The 21,509-nt window shown below is 48.8% G+C and overlaps 2 protein-coding genes across 2 annotated transcripts; one reads left to right on the forward strand and one right to left on the reverse strand.

Annotated features, from left to right (window-relative positions):
* Positions 1-8,550: 8,550 nt before the first annotated feature.
* On the reverse strand, positions 8,551-15,845 carry LOC136046775 (tumor necrosis factor receptor type 1-associated DEATH domain protein-like). Its single transcript, XM_065733517.1, is given in 5 exon segments — positions 8,551-9,114; positions 9,299-9,616; positions 10,681-10,867; positions 11,957-12,234; positions 15,695-15,845. Coding segments are annotated over 4 exon segments (915 nt in total). The 5' UTR covers positions 15,837-15,845; the 3' UTR covers positions 8,551-9,114; positions 9,299-9,308.
* Positions 15,846-18,944: 3,099 nt separating this feature from the next.
* Positions 18,945-21,355, forward strand: LOC136046754 (F-box/LRR-repeat protein 8-like). The gene is given in 2 exon segments (XM_065733486.1): positions 18,945-19,394; positions 19,894-21,355. Coding segments are annotated over 2 exon segments (1,137 nt in total). The 5' UTR covers positions 18,945-19,230; the 3' UTR covers positions 20,867-21,355.
* Positions 21,356-21,509: the final 154 nt, after the last annotated feature.

A 21,509-nucleotide genomic window follows, 5' to 3' on the forward strand; every position in this document is an offset into this window, starting at 1 on the left:
GCAAGAGACTGATGTGTCATAGGCGTTGCCAGGGCAACAGCAAGAGGCTGATGTGTCATAGGGGTTGCCAGGGCAACGGCGGGGGATTTAAAATGCTCAGATCCCGGAAGTAACACTCAGTCCTCGTGATCAACTGCTTAGAAATCGGCACAGCCGGAGCTGCAGTGGCTGATTGAGGTACAGGGCGGGTTTTCCGGAGGTTCCTGTCTCTCGGGAACCGAGTGAGAGCAGCGAGTCCCTTAGGCTGTTCTCGTGAGAGGCTAACGAGGCGTAGGCGTTGCCAGGGTTTCAGCGCCCTCACCCACACCCCTCAGCTGAATAGGGCTCAGGGAGGGCAGCGAAGTGTCACTACCCACTGTTTGTTTGTTTGTGTTTATTTTATATATATATCTTTAATTATTATTATTATTTATTTATTTTTAAGTTATTACAATTCATATCTATATGTATTATTAATATAAACTATTTTTATTTTTTTATTTACTTTCAATTTTCATTTATTTGTTTTTATTCTTTTTTTGCCATGGTCTCTACTAGACAGAGGGCTTGCCTTAAAAAGGCTGTGGCAACCCAGACAGAAGGTCTGCCTAGAAGTGTGGCTACACAGGTCTCTGGTTGCAAGGAGTGCCAGAGCCTGCTGCTGATGGATGAGGGTGCTAAGCAGTTCTCCTGTGCAAGGTGTGAGCAGGTGGAAGATCTCCTTAGCATGGTGGCTGAACTGAAAGAGGAGGTTGAGAGACTGAGGGCCATCAGGGACTGTGAGCGGGAGATTGACTGGTGGAGTAGCTCCCTAGAGTGCCAGAGAGAAAGGCACCGGGGAGATCCCCCGCAGTTGGTGGTGGACTCCCTGACCTGTCCCCATAGGGCAGAAGGGGGATATCTGAGGGACAGGGAGGGCTGGCAGAGAGTCCCTGCTCGGTACCCTGCTCGGTACCGTGGGCAATCTCCCCCTCTGCCTCCCCAGTGTCCCCAGATACCCCTAAGCAATAGATTTGCAGCATTGGATGTTGAAGAGGTGATAAGGGGTGAAGTGCAGGAAGATTCCCGGAGGAGGTCACCAATGGCAAGGCAGTCAACTCATAATAACAATAACAAATAATAACTCATAATAACAATAACAAATAATGACAGGACGAGAGGGAATGGCCACAAGTTGTGCCGGGGAAGATTTAGATTAGACCTGAGGAAACATTTTTTTTCTGAAAGAGTGGTCAGGCACTGGAATGGCCTGCCTAGGGAGGTGGGTGAGGCACCGTCCCTAGTGCTGTTCCAGAAGCGTTTAGATGAGGTGCTAAGGGATTTGATTTAGTAGTTGGGTAGGGATAGTGATAGGAGGATGGTTGGACTAGATGATCTTGTAGGTCCTTTCCAACCTTATGAACCTATGAACAAAAAGGTTTTCACTGCAGCTGAGTGCAAACACCCACCACCCAATCAATGGCAGTGGCACTGTTTCTGTCTCTCGGTGGTTTCTGTGGCCGCATCCCCTTTCCCTCAGTACTCTGCACGTTCAGGGCACACCCAAGACACCACGCAGACAGCAGCAGGCAGCATCGATTCCTCTCTGTGCCCCCCACAGCCAGCTCAGCCTGGAAGCAAATGCTTCTCTTGCCAGCAGGTGCTTTTCTCCTTCGTGGCCATAGGGCGCAGCCTGCTATCCCATCAAACATCAAAGGAGGTCCGTGCACTTTGGGAACTGTATACTTTATTGAATGATGAACACTATAAACAAGAAGAGAACCGTGCAGAAGAGAACCATGAAGAAGAGAACCACTGAGAAGAGAAATGTAATGAGAACTATTTTGATGCTAGCAGAGCTGAGAGCCTAACTCACTGACACGCGCTGGCAGCAAAGAAACGTTTGTGCACCGTGGAGGCCTTGTTGACAGTGCTGGCTGCTGAGGGCTGGTTGTCCTTGTGGAAGGGGCTGTGGAGGAGAGCAGGGAGGTGAGGAAAGCATCTAAGCCAGGAGGTCCCAGCACTGCAGCAAGCTGGAGGGTGTTGGACAGCACTTCAAGGTGCTCTGCAGTCCACTTCTGGCTTTCCAGATCCAAAGACCCATTTGGGGATGGGTGAAAGCTCAGGACAGGCCAGCTGTTGGTCCCCATTCCTGCCACACTCTACTGGGAAATCTTGCTGAGATACTCACTTCCAAATCACCTCCAGGCTGAGTTTGTGGGTACCCAAATAGCTGATATCCAAGCCATGACCCGGGGTAGAGCTGCAAAGAGGTCCTTGGTCTCACAGGACACATTGCCCACCACCACATGGTTGGCCAGGCTCTTTAACTCTGTCACCTGGGGAAGGAGGAGGAGAGGATGAGATGTAACCACAGTCAGTCAGGCTGAGGCTGCTGCCAGGATGCCATCACCACGGGACAGCATCCTCTTTCCCAACAAGGAGTGGCTTTGAGCGAGGCCCACTTCCCTCACTGCCTTGTGTGTCCCCTACATAACCACTGCAGCTGTTGTCCCAGCACAGCTCCTGCCCACAGCGTCCTGCTCTGACTGTGGGGCTCCCTACCTTGATGGAGAGGAACTCGGTGATGAGAGGCAAGAAAACCATTTTCTCGCTGTCCCACACCTGCTTGCTGTTCATCTCAATGCGTCCCCGTAACTTCCACCCCTGCCGCCTGTACTTCATAAAGATCTGGGGGAAGAGCAGAGGCATGGAGCAGGCTGCCCAGAGAGATGCTGCTCAGACAGCCAAGGTCAGGCTGGATGGGGCTCTGAGCACCGATGGAGCTGCGGGTGTCCCTGTTTATTGCAGGGAGTGGGACCAGACGGCCTTTAAGGGTCCCTTCCAACTCAAACCCCTCTACAGGTCCACCATCCATGGGGCTAGGCGTTCTCTGCAACCCAGGGCCACCCACCACAGGTCCTCAACAGATATTCCTGCTGCACACCGGCACCCAAGGACGAGGCCCACCCGTGTCCCTCAGGCTCAACATGGACCGCGGGAAGGAGGAGGACAGATCCCCATCCCTACCCCCAAGGCTCCACCAACCTCATACTGATCACCAGCACAGAGCCGGGCGAAACCTGCCAGCCCTGCAAGAGAAGGCAGAGGGGTTTTAGGACCCAGCAGGCTAGTGCTGCTCCAGGGCTGGGAAGGGATGTGTTACCTTTCATCCAAAGTGGAACTCTCCCAGCTGGCTTTCCATCTCGCTCTCCAGCAGGCACATGTTCTGGGGGCAAGGAACAGAGCACCCATCACTCACAGCCCATCAGGTCAGCACCTCCCAGCCCACCCAGCGACGGGTGCCTCACCTCCGTGTACTCCCTGTAGCTCTTGCTGGCCTTAGCCAGGCTCTCACGTGCCTCTCGGCTGCCTGGCAAGCCCGTGCTGTAGGCCTTGACCATGTTGTGGGTGCCATCACAGAGCCGCTGCTGGATGCAGTAGGCTTCATACAGCTCGTCAATCTGCAAGGACAGGATGGGAGCACGGTGAGGGGCAGGGGGATGAGTGGCAAGCAGGGATAGCGGCTCCTCGACGTGCTCTCCCACTGCTCAGGACACTGCAGCTTTGGCTGGGCACCACCAGAGCACCACGGTTCATGTGAGCCTGGTGGGGAAGAGCGCTGCTAAATAGAGGCCAGAAAGCCACGGAAGCTCCCGATCCCCAGCTCCTACCTTGCTAGCATGGAACGCAGGAAGCGCTCGATTGACTTCACTTGCTGGAAAAGCAGAGACGGTGTGAGAGGCTCCCTGAGAGGGGCTGAGGGCCAGGATATGGCCCCGCCCCATATTCCTGCTGCGAGACAGGACGTGTCCCAAGCAGCAGGCTGCGAGCCACCGACAGCATCTGCTTTGTCCTCTGCCACCCTGTGTGCAGAGTCCCAAGCCTGGCTGTGTGGGAGAAGGTGGGTGTAGAGGGGACATGGGGAGGCGAGGGAACGGGGCACCGCTCCCGCTTACCTTATCCAGATCGTAGAGAAAGCTCTGGAGGAGAGAGGAGAGAGATAAGATACGGCACAAAGCCAGCTCTGCCCACCCAGGAAGCACCCACCCTCCGCAGCATGGCAGGAGCATGGCATGTTCCTGATCTTGGTACTTAAAGTACTGTCTGAGGTTTCAGTGTGTCAGGGTGAAATACTGCTCTTCTCAAGCTCATGTCCAAAGGAATTTCCCTGAGTGCACATGTCATGTCAGCCCATGGCTTCCTGCGCAAACCCACTTCAGAAGATGGGAACTTCAAATGCAGCAGCTCCCCTGTAGCAGGCTGGAGCCACATGACAGCTCACCATGAGCAGGGCCCTCTGGGGCAGCAGCAGTGGTGCAGGCTTGGAGCAGCTCCACAGACGTAGCAGCCCTGGAAGGTACACAGGGAGCTGTGCCACATGGCACTTTGGGGTGAACCTACCTCAGCAGGCTCATCTGTGAGCCGCCAGTAGCCAAAGAAGCTGTGTTGGCTTTGCGGGATTTTGACTTTGGAGCCATGAACTTGCAGGTGGGCACCACCCTTGGAGCAAGACTCAATTATGCATTCAGAAAATTCAGCTGGATTCTCCTGGGGCAGCTGGTGATAGCTGCTGAGGCCAGAACTTCAGAACCCCTTTCTTCTCACCACCACTTGAAGTGTTTAAAAAAGAAGTCTCTCAGGCTCTTTTTGTCAAAAGTATATGTTTATTTATAAAAGAGAATAGAAAAATAGACTGAAGTGCTTTTTTTTTATTCGTTTTTTCTTTTTTTCCCTAAAGAAGACAATACCTTGGAGGCTGAATGTCCCAGACCTACACACGGCTTTGAAGCCCACAGCTGCAGATGGCTGATCCCAATCTGATGCAGCATATTGTGGAAATCTGGAAGTAGAAGGTCAGCAAGGGATTTTTCCACTGATGACTAAGGGACTTGACCACAGATCTCCAAATGATTTTAATTACAGATCTCTGGCCAAACTCCTTCACTGGCTTTAAAAGTTCAAGCCCAGTGAAATCCAGAGATTTTTTTTCTACTTCAGGCCTTAAAAACTGCCTCGACAGTTGGGCTGGTGAAAAAAAACAAATGGCCAGATCCAGCCATGGGAAGCAGAGCACTTCACCAATCCCACAGTGAGTTGGACAGAAGAAACCCTCTGCATCCCCATTCCAGTATTGCCTTGGTTTCAGATGTGCAACACCAGAGGTTCATAGCTACGTATGAAGTTTCAGTTAAACTAAACAAGTGAGTCTCGGACCCCTCAGTGCTTTGTGTGCCACATTAACCTTCTGAGTCAGTGGTGAGCTGCCATGGTGTGACTTTGGTGGCCCTGTGGTACCTCTGAAAGGCAGAGGTGATCCCAGCAGCAGGATGTCTCCTCAGTGCTGAAGCAGATTTTTCAATGAATGGCAAAAGGGAAAAAAAAAAACAAAACAATTTCTTCACACAAGATGGCCTTTTGCTGGAGCAGGTTCCTCCCCAGGCACCTATGACTTCCCCAGGCAGGTGGTTTCCCTCAGCCTACACACTTTGTGACCTTAATGTTGTCCAGATCTTGACAGCAGTGCAGAATACATTTTCTGCTGCAGTTTTGTCCAGGTTGTGAAACAAATACAGTAGTGAGACTTCCTAAGAAACTCCAGCAAACCATTTTAGTTGGAGGCTCACCTGCAGTTCTGTAACCTGCAGTGCTCGGACATCAGCACCCCATTCTGTATTAAAAATAGTCCATGTATCAGCCTCTGCATCTGTGTGGAGCCCTGGAAAGCATTGCTGCATGTGGTCAATTGACATCTGTTTTTAATTTGACTTCCTGTGAAAAACTGGAAGTTCATTTTATTATTTCTTTTCGATCTGGCTTGTGATATTCAAATGCTTCCAATCAAACTAAAACACTGTCCTCCTTTCTGAGTCAACTTGTCCATAGGCAGATGCAGCTTTTGAGAACTAAAGCTGTCGGAAAACACCTTCCCTGCCCCTGCTTTGATTCATCAGCTGGGATGATGCACAGTCTTTTTCAGCAGGTATATTACAATCCATGGTGTATTTTTCACTGGCATCCAAGAGGCCTAATGTCGGCTCTGTCTTCCAGTGCAGTCCATTGCTCTCCTTTGTGCCCATTTTGCATCTGGGTGCTCCCTTTGTTTACATTCTGAGAAACCTCATGCTGTGCACTTTGACTTCCACTCCTTCTTGCTGCCCAGCTGTAGCTCTGCTGTGCCAAAACAAATCGCTCAAAACCTCCTTTGGATTCATTTTGATTCCTTCTGGCAGATTGAAAGGAGCCTCATTCCAATCTGAAACACTGCTAAAACCACAGAAACAGTCTGCACCACTACAAAAGCCTTCTCGGATCCCTCCCTGGCCATGTGCTTTGGCCTGGTTTCTGCTGTTTTACATTTTGTCTATTGTTTCACTTTTTACATAGAACCAATCACTATCTTCATTTGCTTTTAATATTGTGTGCTGTTTTCATCACCTCCCCACCAGTATTCTTTTCAGGCATATCTCTACACATAGGGACATGGGTGAGGCCCAACTCAGCTGCAGCTCTGCTCTTAGCCTATCTCACACAATAGATGTTAGCTAATCAGTATAAGCAGTTCTAAGGGAGGGTCACCTGCATATCTTGGCACCAGAGTAGGGGCAATGTGCAACAACTTTGCTCAGGAAAGGAAGAAAGTCAGCATCCAGCACTGACTGCTGTCTTTCCAGCAGGTATCCCCAGCAAGTAACTCTCTGGTTTCACTCACAGAGTCACAGAATTGAAGGGATTGGAAAGGACCTCACTCACTGCATTGCCAACACAGGTAGAGAGACTCCTCAACAATTTCTTCAACAAATCTCTGCTGATGTTTTTGGTTTGTGAGTGCTTCTTCCTGTCCTGCACGCTGTAAGTTCCCTTGTCCTGGCATGCTGGTGCAAAATAGCTATAAAGTCTTCTGCATAAAACAGGCCCAAGTACAGAGTCATTCCCTAACCACATGTCAACTCAACGGAAATGACACCAGGTTCTCATGTCATAATTTATCTATTTCATTTTAAGGCACCTGTGAAAACTGCCTCTATGTTTGCACCAAATGAAAAACCCCAACTCTTTTAGCAGGAAGGAGTCTGCTTGAGACCAGAATCAAAACGTGCATTGCACGTAACATATGACTACTGGTATACCTGATTTTTGAAAAGGCATAAAACAATCCCAGCTATGGTCCCAAACCACCCCATGTGCTCAGGATAATACTGCTATGGAATATCACTGGAAAACCATTTTCCTTTGCATCTCTGCAATGAGGGTACCTGTGAAGGATGACGATATTCCAGAAAGGTTGCCAGGAGCTCCAGCACTTAATGGCACTTTTGGGAGGGAATCTGTGAGTAAGAGGAAACACACAGTCCAACTGCTAGCAAAGGAACAAAATGCACAAGGCTTGCATTAAAAAGAAAACAAAAAGTGTTCATGTTTAGTCCTCTATAATAACAGCAGAGAAAGTTTTTTCTACTTGAAGTTGATGCTGAAGAATAAGTATTTCTCATTTTGAGCACTAAGAAATGATATAAAAGCTAGCAGCTCACACCAGTGGGCCACTGCCTTAAAACTGTGTGTGAATATTGAGCACATGAATACCTATAGACTGAGAACTTAGAAATATTCACTACCAAAGAGGCAGCAGACCATGCATACAATCATGTTTTCTGAAAGGTCATTTGTTGTAAAATAAAGAACAAACATTGCTGCCCTTAAAGTAATTTTCATGTTTCTGACTTTTTTTTAAATACCACTGACCAGGTGGGTTGCTGCTGAACAGAGCTCCCCAGTCAGGAAAAGTTAAATGTTTTGAGGTGCACCCACTGCAGCCTGAACTAACGAAGATCAGCATCACTCTGCTGGTTCCAAAAGAAAACCTGGCAGAGACACTCACTTCCTTTTGCGGAGAGCCCTGGTATTGCTGGAAGGGAAAGGACAGGACACAGAAAACATTCTTCCCTCTTCTGCCCCCTCTCCATATGACATAACTTCCAGGACCCACTGGCTGCTCCTTCCTATGGACGGGAAGGTCAAAGGAGAGAATTAACAGAGAAGCCTAAGTAAAAATTATCAGTAAAAAATAGGGAGTATGTCAAAGCAGGTTGTGCTTCATGGGACTCACGTTGTGCTAGAAACTTGTTGCTCTGTGCTTTGGTATAGGTAAAGGTATGAAATCTACTCTGCTGCAGCCTGCATCAAGACAGCAGGAGACAGTAGTTTTATCCCACAGAAACTGAAAGCAGGAATCAGCCCTGAGTTTTGGGTGCTTCCTCTTGTAAGCAATATTTCGCCCCCAAAAGCAAGGCAGGTATGTCCAGGCACAGAAGCTGATGCCCAAGTGTCACACAGCAACAACGCTGCTGTTGGAAAGGCTCTGTTCAAATCCTGACACTCAGGATGTGTGAGCAAGCAACACTCTCTGGTGAACTCAGCAGGCCAAGGACAGTTAGAGCAAAGGCACTGGCAGCCAGCTGGTTGGAGAGGCCTGCTCAGCAGGGTCTGGCTGGTGTCTGATGCTGCACTGTACTGTACAGCAGCAGTTCCAATCAGTCCTGTAGGTAGCTTGCTGACCCTAAGGCGGTAGATTTTTCTTGCAGCACTGTTTTCTTTTTCACTCCTCCAGGCTGGTGAGAAGTGCTAGATGTCAATATATTGTAGCTCACCATGGTCCTGAAAGAGCTGGGAGTTGTCCTCTGAATTTGTGCTTATCCACGTTGTTTTGACAGAAAGCAGTTCTACAGCAGTGATCTTGTGCCCTGTGGAAGACGATGACTGTAAAGGGGAACCTTCACGTGGTGGGGTGGGAAGGAACTACAGCAGGGTACAGCAGGACAGGTATACTTGCTGTGATGTTCCTCATTTGAATAACAAAGAAAACAATATAAAATTGACTTTTCATTTGTCTTTGCGCAGTGTCATGCCTGAAGGCATAAATGTCAATATAAGAAAATATATTGCAGCTCTCCAGGTGATGGCCCAGGGCCACATCTAAGAAACACTGGCTTTGCTTCCCAAAGAAATTCTCTGAGATGCCTTCCTTGTTTTTCACCTCTTCCCACCTTCCCCTGGGGCTCATTAACTTTCCTGGCTGCTTCTCTGTGACATTTCAGTCCTGAAGGAAGACAGCCTGAAAGCCTCTTTCAGTGGTTCATGGGAAAGTAACATCAACTTCTGGAAACAGAAAGAAAGAGGGAACATCAGAGCCCCGTGTTGGCTTCTGGGAGCACAGAAACTGCCACAGGCACTCCCAACAGCACATAAACCTGCAGTGAATTTCAAGGCTTTACATTCCCTGACGCTAGCAGTAGTCTCAATACACTAGCTGAAGCAAGAAAGCCCTCAGCAAAGCCACTACCCTCTGGGCTCTAGGAGTCGTCCTCATTGGAATGGAGGCCCAAGAGCTCCTCAGACAAGCTGGTGAGACCATTTTCTTCCAGGGCTGCAATGAGTCGCGCTATCGTTGCCTTCTTCCCCTCTGACTGGATAAACCGGAGAAGCATCTGATAGGCTTGTTCATACAGTCCCTCTCAGTCATATTCGTGGGCCAGGTTATCAATGGCAGGATCTCTCAGGGCCCGGCAGTTCTTCTGCAAAGAGCGACCCACTTGCTTCCACTTCTTGGACACAAGCTTGGCAAATTTCTGGTGGTCAGCTGGTGTGAGTGATCTATTGTCTGAAATGGACAGAGGGCAGATAAAACATATGATTTCATGTCTGATGTAATGTAGGCAGGGTCAATCTGAGGTTTGCTCAGTGTTCTGTGCAGCTGGGAGGCTGTTCAGAAGTCACAGTGAGTTGTTAAACAGCTGTGCTGCTCTGCTTGTCTGCTGGTGTTGTAACACCTGGGCAGCACTGTGTTCGGAGCAGAAGTGCAAGAGCAGTGAGGCTAAAGGGACCGGTTTGCTGCGGGCAGGGGCTTGTGCACTCTGACACAATCCTCTAATACTGGCAAGGGAAAATCAACTGAGTAGTGCCAGTGGCTTGGGTGCCACTTACCTGCTCCCAGCTCTGGCATGTCTGGGCTCCTGTCAGGCTCAGGCCATTCCCCTTCCAAAATCCTTCCTCAACATCAGGGTATCTGGGCTTGCTCCCTAGCCCAGGTTGCACAGGTAGGCGTCCAGGCAGGTCTTGAACATCTCCAGAGAAGGAGACTCCACCACCTCTCTGTGCAGCCTGTGCCAGTGCTCCGTCACTGCACTGTGAAGAAGTTCCTTCCCAGGGATGAGTCTGTCCTGTGCTTTGCCAGAGCTCAATTTTCTCTGACACTGGGGTTTTTTTCAGCCTTTCAAAAGCAACTCAGCCAGGCCTTTCTGACCAAGCCCCCTGCTCCCTAGCTATACATCCTTAAAATACTGAAATGCAGACAGCAGCTCACTCCTCAGCTGTTTAGCACTGGGGACTGTTCACACACCTTAAGCACATTTGGAAAAGACCAAGCTGATCTCAAGCCAAAACTGCTACAAGGGACTACCTGAAAGCCTTCTGCAATGGACATCACCAGAAACAAGTGGTGCACCGCAGGGAGCCTGGGCTAAGCAGGCCAGCAAGACATCCCAGGGCGAAAATGAGCTGAGACCTGATCTGAAGTAGTGTGGCAGTATCTTAGTACTACTGCCACTCCTTCCCCATGTGAAGCTCAGAGATTCTTGGTTTACCTGAGGTAAACCCAACCACGCGGTGACATTAATGCTCCCTTTTGGACTTTTGAGGTTCTCTGGCTCAATTCTAGTTACTCACCAAACTGCTGTCCCTGAAAAAGAAACGTGACTTGTGGGGAAAGGGAGCTGCCTTGAGAAGGTAGAGATGGGGAGTTCGGTGACATGTAGTCCTTGGAAGGCATGTTGTTGTTTATGTTCTGGTGAAGAATCAGGCCCTTGAGGTGTTCCTCCAGCTCTGCGATTTCCTCATCCCGCAGGCGGTCGGGCTGTAAAGCAAACAGCACTGATGATTTGTGCCAGGTTCACCATCACACAGAGGTATAGGTATTTATATGGAGGGCAGGTTTTCAGTGTGGCTTAAGATCATGGTGTTGAGAGAGAAGCAGTGAGATAGCAATAGCCTGTGTTGTAAATTGGTCAAATAAGATAGTCTGATGGAGTTCTGACAGTAAATCTGTGAATTTCTATCTACAATGTGATATGAAATGGGCACTATCCCCCTCCTGGGTCTGTCACATGCATCAGTGACTACTTTCAAGCCGCACAAAATTGCTCCTAGTCCAACCATTTCTCTTGTCCAGTCAGCTAATTCATCAGAGGGAGGGAGCAGCAAGCAGAAGTTGAAAGGGTGTGTGTTATCACATGTTTGGTCCTGGGTGAACAGTTTGCATTTCATCACTATGCTTGCAGAAAAGCAACCTGCCAGGACATGCTCTTGTACCTAATCTTCCTGTGGAGGCAGGAATTTCTAATTCCTAAGGATTCCTATTCCTAATTCCTATTCCTAAGGACCACCGAGAAGGAAGCAAAGCTGTCAGATAATAGTAGTTCCAGGTGGAACAAGAACAGCAGGAGAGAAAAAAGACAATGAGTTTAATCACATCAGGTGCTTTGCTTTTGTGTAAGATCACAAGATCCCACTGCTCCTGCTAGTAGGACTAGCGTGCCAGTGCCAAAGTGTGAGATGAGCTAGATTTTAGATGTCATCCTTGAGAGAGAGTCATCTCTGTCAGAATAGCAGCCTACTCCTGCTGGCAGCAGATGCTGCATGTCCCCACTCTGTCACGAGCTGTTGGTGCAATGCACGGTGTTCATGCTCGTGCCCATTTTAGGAACAGTTACCATTGCTGAGGAAGAGGTGTGCGAGGCAGGGGAGAAAGGTGGAGGCAACTCTATGGCCCTTCCAGAAAAGTGCCCAGATAGTTTCTGGGAAGGGCAGAGCTCTTCTCCATATTAATATTGTGAAGAAGAAACTGGCACCCCAGTGCGCAGAGCCAGAGCAGGATGTGCACCCACTTTGCATCCTGTGCTACTGCTTCTCATTACTACTTGGCTTCCCTCCCTCTCCCATTCACCTTTTCTCTGTAGATGCACTCCAGGCAGCGATCCTCATCCTTCAGCATATTGTCCAGATGCTCATTGCCAGCCTTCAGCTCCATTTCTAGAAGCACTGTGGTCATGGCCAAGGAGAGCTGGAGGTGGTTCTGGAGGGATGTCTGGAGCTCTCTTTCCCGGTAGCTCCGCAGGAACCGGCGGCAGTTCTCCCGCTTGCAGAATTTGAGCTGGACTATCAGGTGTGGGTGGCTGCAGTGCATTTTGAGCATGTCCACCCCATTCACGCTGCCGGTGGAGTCTGGCAGGGAGAAGTGAGCAGAGTCACTATCCAGGCACGCGACAGACAACCCAGACCCACTCCCATCCACCACCAAGCCTGCAATGGAGTAGCTTTTCAATCATCTTCTGTGATAAAGTCCTCTGGGATGAAAAGCCTGTATATAAAACCAAGAGGAAAGGATTAAGATTTTGCTGCCCTGCAATGATGAATCCCTGAAGTGTGGCATCCAGATGAAGCTGTTGGGTACTACAGCCCACATAATTATCCCAGCGCAGTTCACTGGGGGAGGCTTTAAGTTCAAGGTTCCACTTTTAGGGAAGAAATGGCTAGATTAAACCAGTACACAACAGGATACATGATGAAAACGCACAGTTCAGCTCAGTTCTGAGCCAGATTTCTGTCTCCGTGGCTGGAGTTTTATGCAGCAATAAAGGTCCTGGAAGGAGACCTAGTATTTCTTCCCCACCCCTGTGTCCAGAGGTAACTTCTGGCTTGATGCCTTCATGCAAGTGACAGACCCAGCTACAAGACAGACCCAGCCACAAGAATTTCAGCTGTCAGAGTGGGGCCTTGTTAAATTTCTTTGCACAAAGAATTAATTCACAATAAATGTCAGCAAGGACAAGATAAGGATGGACCTTCTGAAGTTAGTGTGGAGGGAGCTTGAGAGCCATGAACAACAGAGAGAGGTCAGGCATTCATCCTTCCTTCTCCTAGCAGTGCTTAAATTCAATTAGCTGTGTACATCTACCTTGTCTCCTTTGCTCTCTCTTGCAGCAGAGGCCTGTGGGAGGCTGGCTGTACTGCTTCCCTACCCAAATTAATCTCTTGGTCTGTTGCTGCACAAAGCAGTATGGATGGATCTGCTCAGACTGCTGCTCTGTATCAGTGATTTCTAAACCACACATTAAGACATTATTTAAATGTGCCCGAGGAATACTTTAGGCAAAGCAGACCTGTGTGTTCTGCATTAGCTAGGACAAATGACCTGGCAATTAAAGTATGCACTAACAGTGGTATTACAGGGTTTACAGTGTATTGGTTGCATCAGAAGCTTTAGTTTGGGCTAGATGCATAACTTGGACTACGTACTTAGGAGAAGCATTTTAACTCTGTGCAGGATTACTGATCAGAAAGGCCCTTGTATGTTAATTGCTTCCTTCGTGCTTTGTGTTCTGTACATGCTAATTAAATAAAAGCCTGCATAACAGGGCAAGAGGGCTGGGGTAGGGAAAAGTTCTACAGATATGGAAACCTTTCTTCAACTTCAAAAACAGCTTCTTTCTTAAACTTCTGACAGCTTCAGATTTCATGTCCTTTCTAGGTACAAATGAGCATGGTAGAGTTTAGCATTACTGAGAGCTTTCCTTTAAATGTGTGAGCAGATGCACATTCCACTGGAACAAAGCAGGCATAAATTGATCCTAACCGGACAACACTGTTGGGCTTCCTGCTGTTTCACATCTTTGGATGTGGAGCTGGCTTGCACCGGATCAACTAGCCAGCTTTGTTAAATGGATGACTGCCAGAAGAAATTACAGTACAGTTGCACAAACCCAGTTAAACACTATGTCCTCAGCTGTATGACAAGTAAAAAGCACTGTGACAGCTGTTCTGGGTAAATATGATAAACTCTTCAAATTACTACTAGTCTGCAATCCGCTTGGTGCACAGGTAGGTAAAGGAACATACTTCTATGGCTATCTGTATCTCAAGACCTGTTTTTGATGTAAATAGTGTTAAGTACAGCTGAAGCTAATGTAATTGTGCCTATTAAAGTCAGAAAATAACTTCTGTTGGCTATCACTAATATAAAAAATGGCCTTCAAAATAGGAAGTCATGTTTCTGTAGCAGAGAATCAAGTTTCATACCAATTGCAATCTTTTGCCCTCCTACATAAATGTGCTTAAATAAACATTCATAAAATAGGATCATTCACAGGACAGTACAAGTTGGAAGGAAGCCCAGGAAGTCTTTAGCACATCCTCCTTTGCCAAGCAGTGTCAGTTCTGAGGTCAGACCAAGTTGCTAAGGACTTTATCTATGCCAGGACAGAGAACACACAACTGGGCAACTGCTTGATTGCTCTTGAGAGGAAAATGTTTGATCTCATATCCATTGCCTACCTTTCTTGTTTTGGTTTATGCCCGTTGTCTCTCATTCCCCATGCACCACCATCAGTGTGTGTCATTCTCTCCCTGGCTAGCCTCCCTGCAGGTATTGGCAGGTTGGTGGAAGGTGCCCCCAAATCCTTCTCTGCTCCAGGGTGAACAGGCCCAGCTCCTCAGCACCTCCTCACCAAGCATCCTGGTGGCCTTCTGCTGAACTTGCTCCACATTATCAATGTCTTTCCTGTACTACCCAAAATTGGGTGCAGTATTCTAGATTCTAATGAGTGCTAAGCAGAGGGAGTTAATCATTTCCCCTGACACCTTGTATTTCTGGGTTGCTAGAGTTCACGTTCAGCTTGTTATCTATCAAGACCCCCAGAGCTGCTCTCCAGACAGTCCATCCCCAGCCTGTTCTGTACAATCTGCCCTTCGTGAAGCCACACTGGCTTCTTGGATCACCTCTTCTAGCACGTGCCTTAGCATGAATTCCAAGAGGACCTGTTCCATGATCTTCCCAGGCACAGAGATAAGGCTCACTGCCCCGTAGTTACCCAGGTCTTCCTTTATCCCTTTCTTAAAAATGGGAGTGACGTTCCCCTATTTCCAGTTACTGTGGACTCTGCATGACAGCTATGATTTTTCATATATGATGGAGAGCAGCTTGGCAACCACAGCAGCCAGCTTACCATCTGGTCCCATACACACTCAGCCTTGTGAGGCAGTCTCCAAATTGCTCTGCTCCTACAGTGGGAGGGATTTTGCTCCCCTGACCCCCACCTAGAACTTCAGTGACACAAGAAGCAAGGGAAGCCTGCATGGCAGTGATGACTGAGGCAAAGAACTTGTTAAGTAACTCAGCCTTCTCCATGCCTGAGGAGAGGCTCCACCTCTCCCAGACCCCATTTAAGGGCTGACTGTCACTAGGGAAGGATCTCTGGAGATTGCTCCCTTTGGAGTTTTTCCACTGCAAGCCTGGGGCACAGCTGAACATTCCATCTATTTTTGATTATCCTCTTCCACTGTGATAATCTTTCCTGTTATACATCTTCACTAGCATACTATTTGAACTGTTTATTCTGTTAACTATACATCTGTTATCCCTACACTAGCCCATCTCAGTTACGAGGGAGATATGTTAGCATGGATGACAGAGAAGGTTTTGCATCCAGTTGTACCCAAAGTCAAATCACTGCCTGAAATTGTGAAAGAGATGGACTAGGTTGCATGAAATTGCAGTCATCCTATCTGTTAGCTGTGTCTTGGATTTGTAGAGTAAGTACCAGCGTTCCTTACCTTTGAGTGGGGGGATTAAACTAAGGCAAGACATGAGATTTCAGTTTGCCAGGACACCAGAGAGGATGGGTACCTGCTAATGCAAGCTTCAGTGCCTTGAACACGCAGGGCTTCTTCTGAGAGCTTTCATAGAGGTTTGGCAGAATGATAGTCTTGCATGTTGACTGAAGGAAGAGGTATGCGCTGCCGATCCATGGAGCCGAGCTACCTGCCATCTTCAGCACCTACAAAATCATACAGGTCACCTGAGAGACCACAGAAAAAATGGCCTGATATCAGCAGAGCACAAGCATGACAAGATCATAAGGATGTGCCCTTGTTTTTTGAAGGAGGTAGCAATGTTGCTAATGCAAGTATACCCTTTAAAGAATTTACTGTTATTTTGTAAAGATCAGCACAATGGGACTTGGTGACCCGAAGACTTGGCAGCTCACAAAACTCTGTGTTCGTTCTCCACTGGAATCCATTTGTAGTCCAAAAATACTCTATAGCCTCATTTCTCCTCAGCACAGTAAGATCACAACACCAAGATGTATGCTGGGACTGTAGATTGCAAACTGATTTACCTAGAACTTTACAGTAACAAGGTGTATCAGATCTTTCCAACCTCGCATGCAGTATCAGTAACCCCCACAGCCACTGTAAAGGCTTTGCTCTCTGTTTACAAAGCTGTTGAGAAGTATGCTCCAGAGAATCCAAACCTGCCTATCCAGCAAAGATAATCTATGGTGCAAAGCCTCCAAAATCCTGAGATACAGCACAACATGAGAAGAGATGCACAGAGCCTGATGCAAATCATAACCACAGCAGGATCCTATGTAGGACCCAGCACAAAACACACTGCAGAGCTGCTGACACACACAGCCTGAACACAGTGCAGCCTTACAAGCCCCTCTCACAGGCTGGGAATCCCAGCGTTTCTCTTCACCAGTGCCAATCAGGGGCTTGTAACCTGCTCCTAATAAAGCAGAGCAGGCTTTGCGGCCACACAGGGCCCAGAAGAACTGCCTTTACCCTGGTGCTGTCACCTTGGACTTTGACCGGTCCTGAGGCCACGGGTGTTGGAGGGGACGTGAAATCAGTTTGGGCACACAAACTCTGTGTGGTTCAGTGCACATGTATGACTTCCAGCGCTGCACTGCTAAGCCCTGACTTGTGCAGCCATGCACTTGGGGGGTCTCTCTTCATTTTAGGTCCTAGCTCTTTTAGGATCCCTCTCCCAGTATGTCCCCTGGATGATGGCACATCCACCTCTCCATTCTCACTGTGTCTGTGCCTTGCTGGCCAGCTAATGTAATGTTAGAATGGTTTGAGTTGGAAGGGACCTTAAGGTCCATCTGCTCCTGATCCCTGCAGTGAGCAGGAACACCCACAGCTCCATCAGTGCTCATGGCCCCGTTCCCTGACCTCGGCTGTCTGCAGGGATGGGGCAGCACCACCTCTCTGGGCAGCCCGTGCCACTGCCTCACCGCCCTCAGTGTAAAGAACTTCCTTATCTCCGATCTAAATCTGCCCTTTCTTAGTTTGAACCCATTTCCCCTTGTCCTATCACAACAGATCCCACTGCAGAGTCCGTCTCCTTTTTCTTACATGCCCTTTGGATACTCCATGCCGCTACAGGTCTCCGGGGCCTCCCGTTCATCGGGCTGCCCAGCCGCAGCTCTCAGCCTGGCAGCGGCTTCAGGTCCTCACCTCCGGCCCGGGGCCCCACCTCCCACACGGGGCAGCGGGGGCCGGGCTGCCGCCCCACGCGAACTACCGCCCCCCGCACGGGGCGGCGCATCCCTCGGCCCACCGGGCCCCGAGCCGCCGTGCCGTGCATGTGTGCGTGTGGGGGGGCCCTTACCTCCCGCCGCCGCCGCCGCCGCCGCCGCTCGGCCTCAGCGCCGCCACTTCCGCCTCTGCGCGGCCGTGAGGGACGGCGGGAAGCGCCGCCCGCCCGCGGGGAATCCCCGGCCGGCAGCTCCGGTGCGCGGCGATCGCTGCCCCCCCCGCCCCCGGGGCGCGTTGTTCGTGACAGGCGAGTGAAGCCCCGCTGCCCGGGAGAGGTACGCCGCTCCCCGCGGGACGGAGGGCAGGCAGCGCGGCCCACGCAGCCGGCACGCCGCGCGGCCGTGGGCTCCGCCGCGCACCGCGGGCCGCGCTCAGGGCCGCACACAACGCCGAGCGCTTTTCCTTTCTGCGCGCCCGCCGCCTCTCGGGCCGTGGCTTTAAGCTTTCCCGAGCAATTGCTTTTGTACTCTGGGAGGTTCGCAGTCCGTTTCGTATGACTCCAAAGGCCGGTAAAAATAGCTGAGCGCTAAGCGAGCGCGACGCGTGAGATTTCACGTTAGGTAAAGGGCAGTTTGGCGTTTGGGCAGAGGTGCGTTTGCGACGCTGAAAGCGAGGAGCTTGTCGGAGGAAGCAACGAGCAGCGGAGTCCCCGGAAGGAAGCACGGCTGAGTCCTCCGGCCGCTCAGCGCTGGGGGAAGCGCTGCAGTCGCTGGGACGATGGCAGATGCGATAGCGGCTGTGCTGCTGCCATCCCATGCTGAAAAGAATGAGTCACACTTGAAAGCAGATTCTTGAAAAAAAAAAGCGGTCTTCTGCTCTTCTCCGAGCTTTATTCTTTGCATCAGAGGTCTCCAGTAGTTAGGCACAAACTGCTGCGATGAAACAACGCTGGGACTCCAGAGCCTGGGGCTTCAGAAGCAAGACGACTTGCCCGAAACTCAGGGAGGCTGTGGGGCACGGCTCGTTCCCCAGCGCTGTCCCAGGAAGGAGAATGCTTGCAGGCTGCACAGCTCTCTCATTTAAAAATCCTGCTTTGACTTATGGTGGGGACAGAAAAACTGTGTTGTATTGGTGGTTTTATTTGATGTTTTTATTTAAGCAAAACGTCTAGAAAAAATATGTGGAAAATACTGCAATGTTCAGGTGCTGTCGATCTCAGCCTTTGTCCCAGGTGTTTATACCTCACATATAAGGTTAATCAAAGTGTGCTTTCCCGTTTCTAAGTCAGGCATGTGTAAATGGGATTTATAATGAGTGGATCAACAGTAATAAAACATTTATGTAGTAAAACATTTCTGTCAAACCAGGGCATCTTATTACAGGTAAGGGTCGCTGTGCTATGAGCCTTTTGTTTCACAATCAGTACAAAAGTGTGGAGCTGTTTTCTATGTAGAGCTTCTGCTTGCAAAGAGGTTTTTCTCCCCACAGTTTGAGAAATCTGTCTCAGCTCTTTGCATACCAGTGCAGCAGTACTGGAAAATTCTCTTGCGTTTCTATTACTTACAGTAGCAAAACCCTTGCTGTGGGAATACAGGCCTTTTTTAACCTATAGACTTGATCTGACATCTTCAGTGCTTGAAAAGTATTTCCCAGCTTTGTAGGTTGGAAATAATGTGCAGACATTTGGCCAGTGGATTTCCTCCGTTTTTGTGCTGAATTTCAAAATTTGATGAAGTTTCAAGTTTAGAATAGCGCTGACTCCCCCTGTGATCTGTTCACATTGGTTTGACTTCATACATAAATGCTAAATATTTATTTATTTTTAACAGGGTTGTTTGAAAATTCACTGTAGTTTTGGAAATTTCTCCAGTTTCTGAACCTGACTGAATCAGCAACATGCCTGCCCCAGCCCCAGACCCATGGAGCTACATCCCAGAAGAAATCCTCATCCAAATTTTCTACTACCTTTCTCTTCGAGATAGGTACACAGTCTTCCAGGTGTGCAAGCAGTGGGCTAGGGCTGTGTCTTCCAGCTCTGTTTGGCATTTCACAGAGATCAGGTAAGAGGAATGGATTTCTGCATCTCTGCAGATGTATCAAGAGCATTATGTATCAGTGCATGTTTACAGCACTCCACTGTGACAGCTAATTGATATCACTTGTGATTTGTGTGTGTTGCTCTATTTTGTGCCTATTGTTTCTTTGTATAATAGAGAAAGTGGTGTTATGCAGTGTGGGTTTTTTTATTAATTGCTCTGGTGATGATTTGGGTGCTGTTACGTTCTCAGGTAAGTTCCTTCAAGTTGCTACTTGAAAACAGCAGGAGACAAAGGTCATCTTCATCATGCATGGTACTTACCTCACTGATAGTCTTTCTGGAAGCTGGCTCCTCGCCCCCTCACTCCTTCAGAGTTTGGTCTTACAGTGGCTTGCCAGGCACCTGGTGAGAAGAAATGTGCGATCTGTTGGTGTCTGCCGGAACACTGGTAAAGGAGAGTCTTCTCTCTGTTGGCTCAGTTTATCTTCCACAGTGACTGACCTTTTCTTTTACCCTTCTAGCTGTGATTCAGAGGGTGAGGAGGGCGTGCAGAGCCTGTGCCAGTTCCTCAGCCAAACCAAACACCTGAAGATCAGATTTGACCAATCCAAAGAGGTCAACCGCAGGAATGTGACACACATCTTAGATGTGTTGGCAAAACAGAATCGCAAGCTGCAGCAGCTGTGTATTGTGTGCCATGGAGAGAACCCCTATTTCTACTCAGGCCAGGACATTCTGCAGAGCATACGGAATATGTGCGACACTAACAACCAGATAGATCTTCAGCATGTTGATTTTCGAAATATGCCCTTTACTCTTGATGGTGAGCTTGTTGAACTCCTAGCTACCACTAACCCAAACTTGCAAAGTCTGTTCATCAACAACCACACTCTGGTATGCAATGTGGCGCCGGACACGATTAGGAAAGTTCTCAGTGTGTGTCCCAGACTCTCAGCCTTGGGGGTTTACTATGCCAGCTTGTCCAGTGATGTATTTCTGGAGCTGCTCAAGCCAGGAAGAGCAGCTTTCACACATCTAGACATTTTCTGTGAGCGCCTGGACAAATATATACCAGTCATCTCAGAAGAGCTGTGGGCTGCTGTGAGGCAAAAACATCCTCAACTCTGTGTAGACCTAGAATTTGATCATACGGTCCCTGGCTGCAAAATACCACAGATCCTAAAGCTGAATATACCTGTGAGCACGCTGTAGCTTAACACCTACAATTACATGGTCGATCAGATTAGGTTTGTCACCCAGAGCTACAGCAGTACTCTAAAGAAGCTGACGCTACAAACCACATCCTCAGAGGGCTTGAATTCCTCACTAGTAGATCTGGCTAGGCACTGCCAAAATCTGCTGGAGATCCACTGCTTCTGTGTGGTCAGCAAGGAGGTGGTAGAAGCGTTCCTCGTGCACTGCCCCCGTCTGAAACAATACACTCTCAAGATCACCAAGGAACGGCACCCCTGGAAACCAGTGACAGTCTGGTGAGCAGCTCACCTACTTAGCAGACCAAGCATTTGTTCTCAAATGTGGCAGATCAAGGGCCATACAAAGAAATAGAATCGCCTGTTTTTAATTTTTCTTTAATGGAATATAGAGGGCAAGTCTTTTGTCTTCTTTGTGTTCTCTATTTAGCAATAGCACTAATGCCAAATTCACCCTTTGTGGAGTTGTATGGGAAATCATAGTGAATTTTAGTTTTGATGTTATCTTTTAAGAGACCCTCAAAGTCAAAGTGCACCATGACAGGCTCCCAGAAACTACTGAGGCAAACAGTTAAGGAAGTGACAGCTTCAGTGGGGGTGTTCTGTGTCCCTTGGGGTCCGTTAGCCACGTGGACTCATCTGTAACAACATCCGTGGTCATCTGATGGAAAGTGCCCTCCAACCTTGATAATTTCTCTTCTGGCATTTCTGTGATGGTGAGCTCACAGGGTATCCAGGTATTAGGTAACCTTTACTTTGTAACAGTATAAGGAGAAGCAAGCAGGAGAAAAAGCACTTAAAAAAGAGCACCGATAAAGTCGTAAGAAAAAGCATGTAGCCTGCAAGTATCCTTTTCTGTCCTTCTTTTCTCAGGAATGCACATTTCCAGGTTGTGAGTTGAATGCTTTTTGCAAAGGCCTATGCTT

The sequence above is a fragment of the Cyrtonyx montezumae genome, unplaced genomic scaffold (assembly GCF_038088225.1).
Source record: "Cyrtonyx montezumae isolate F1298 unplaced genomic scaffold, pur_monq_1.0 scaffold_17, whole genome shotgun sequence".
NCBI classification, from domain to species: Eukaryota; Metazoa; Chordata; class Aves; order Galliformes; family Odontophoridae; genus Cyrtonyx; species Cyrtonyx montezumae.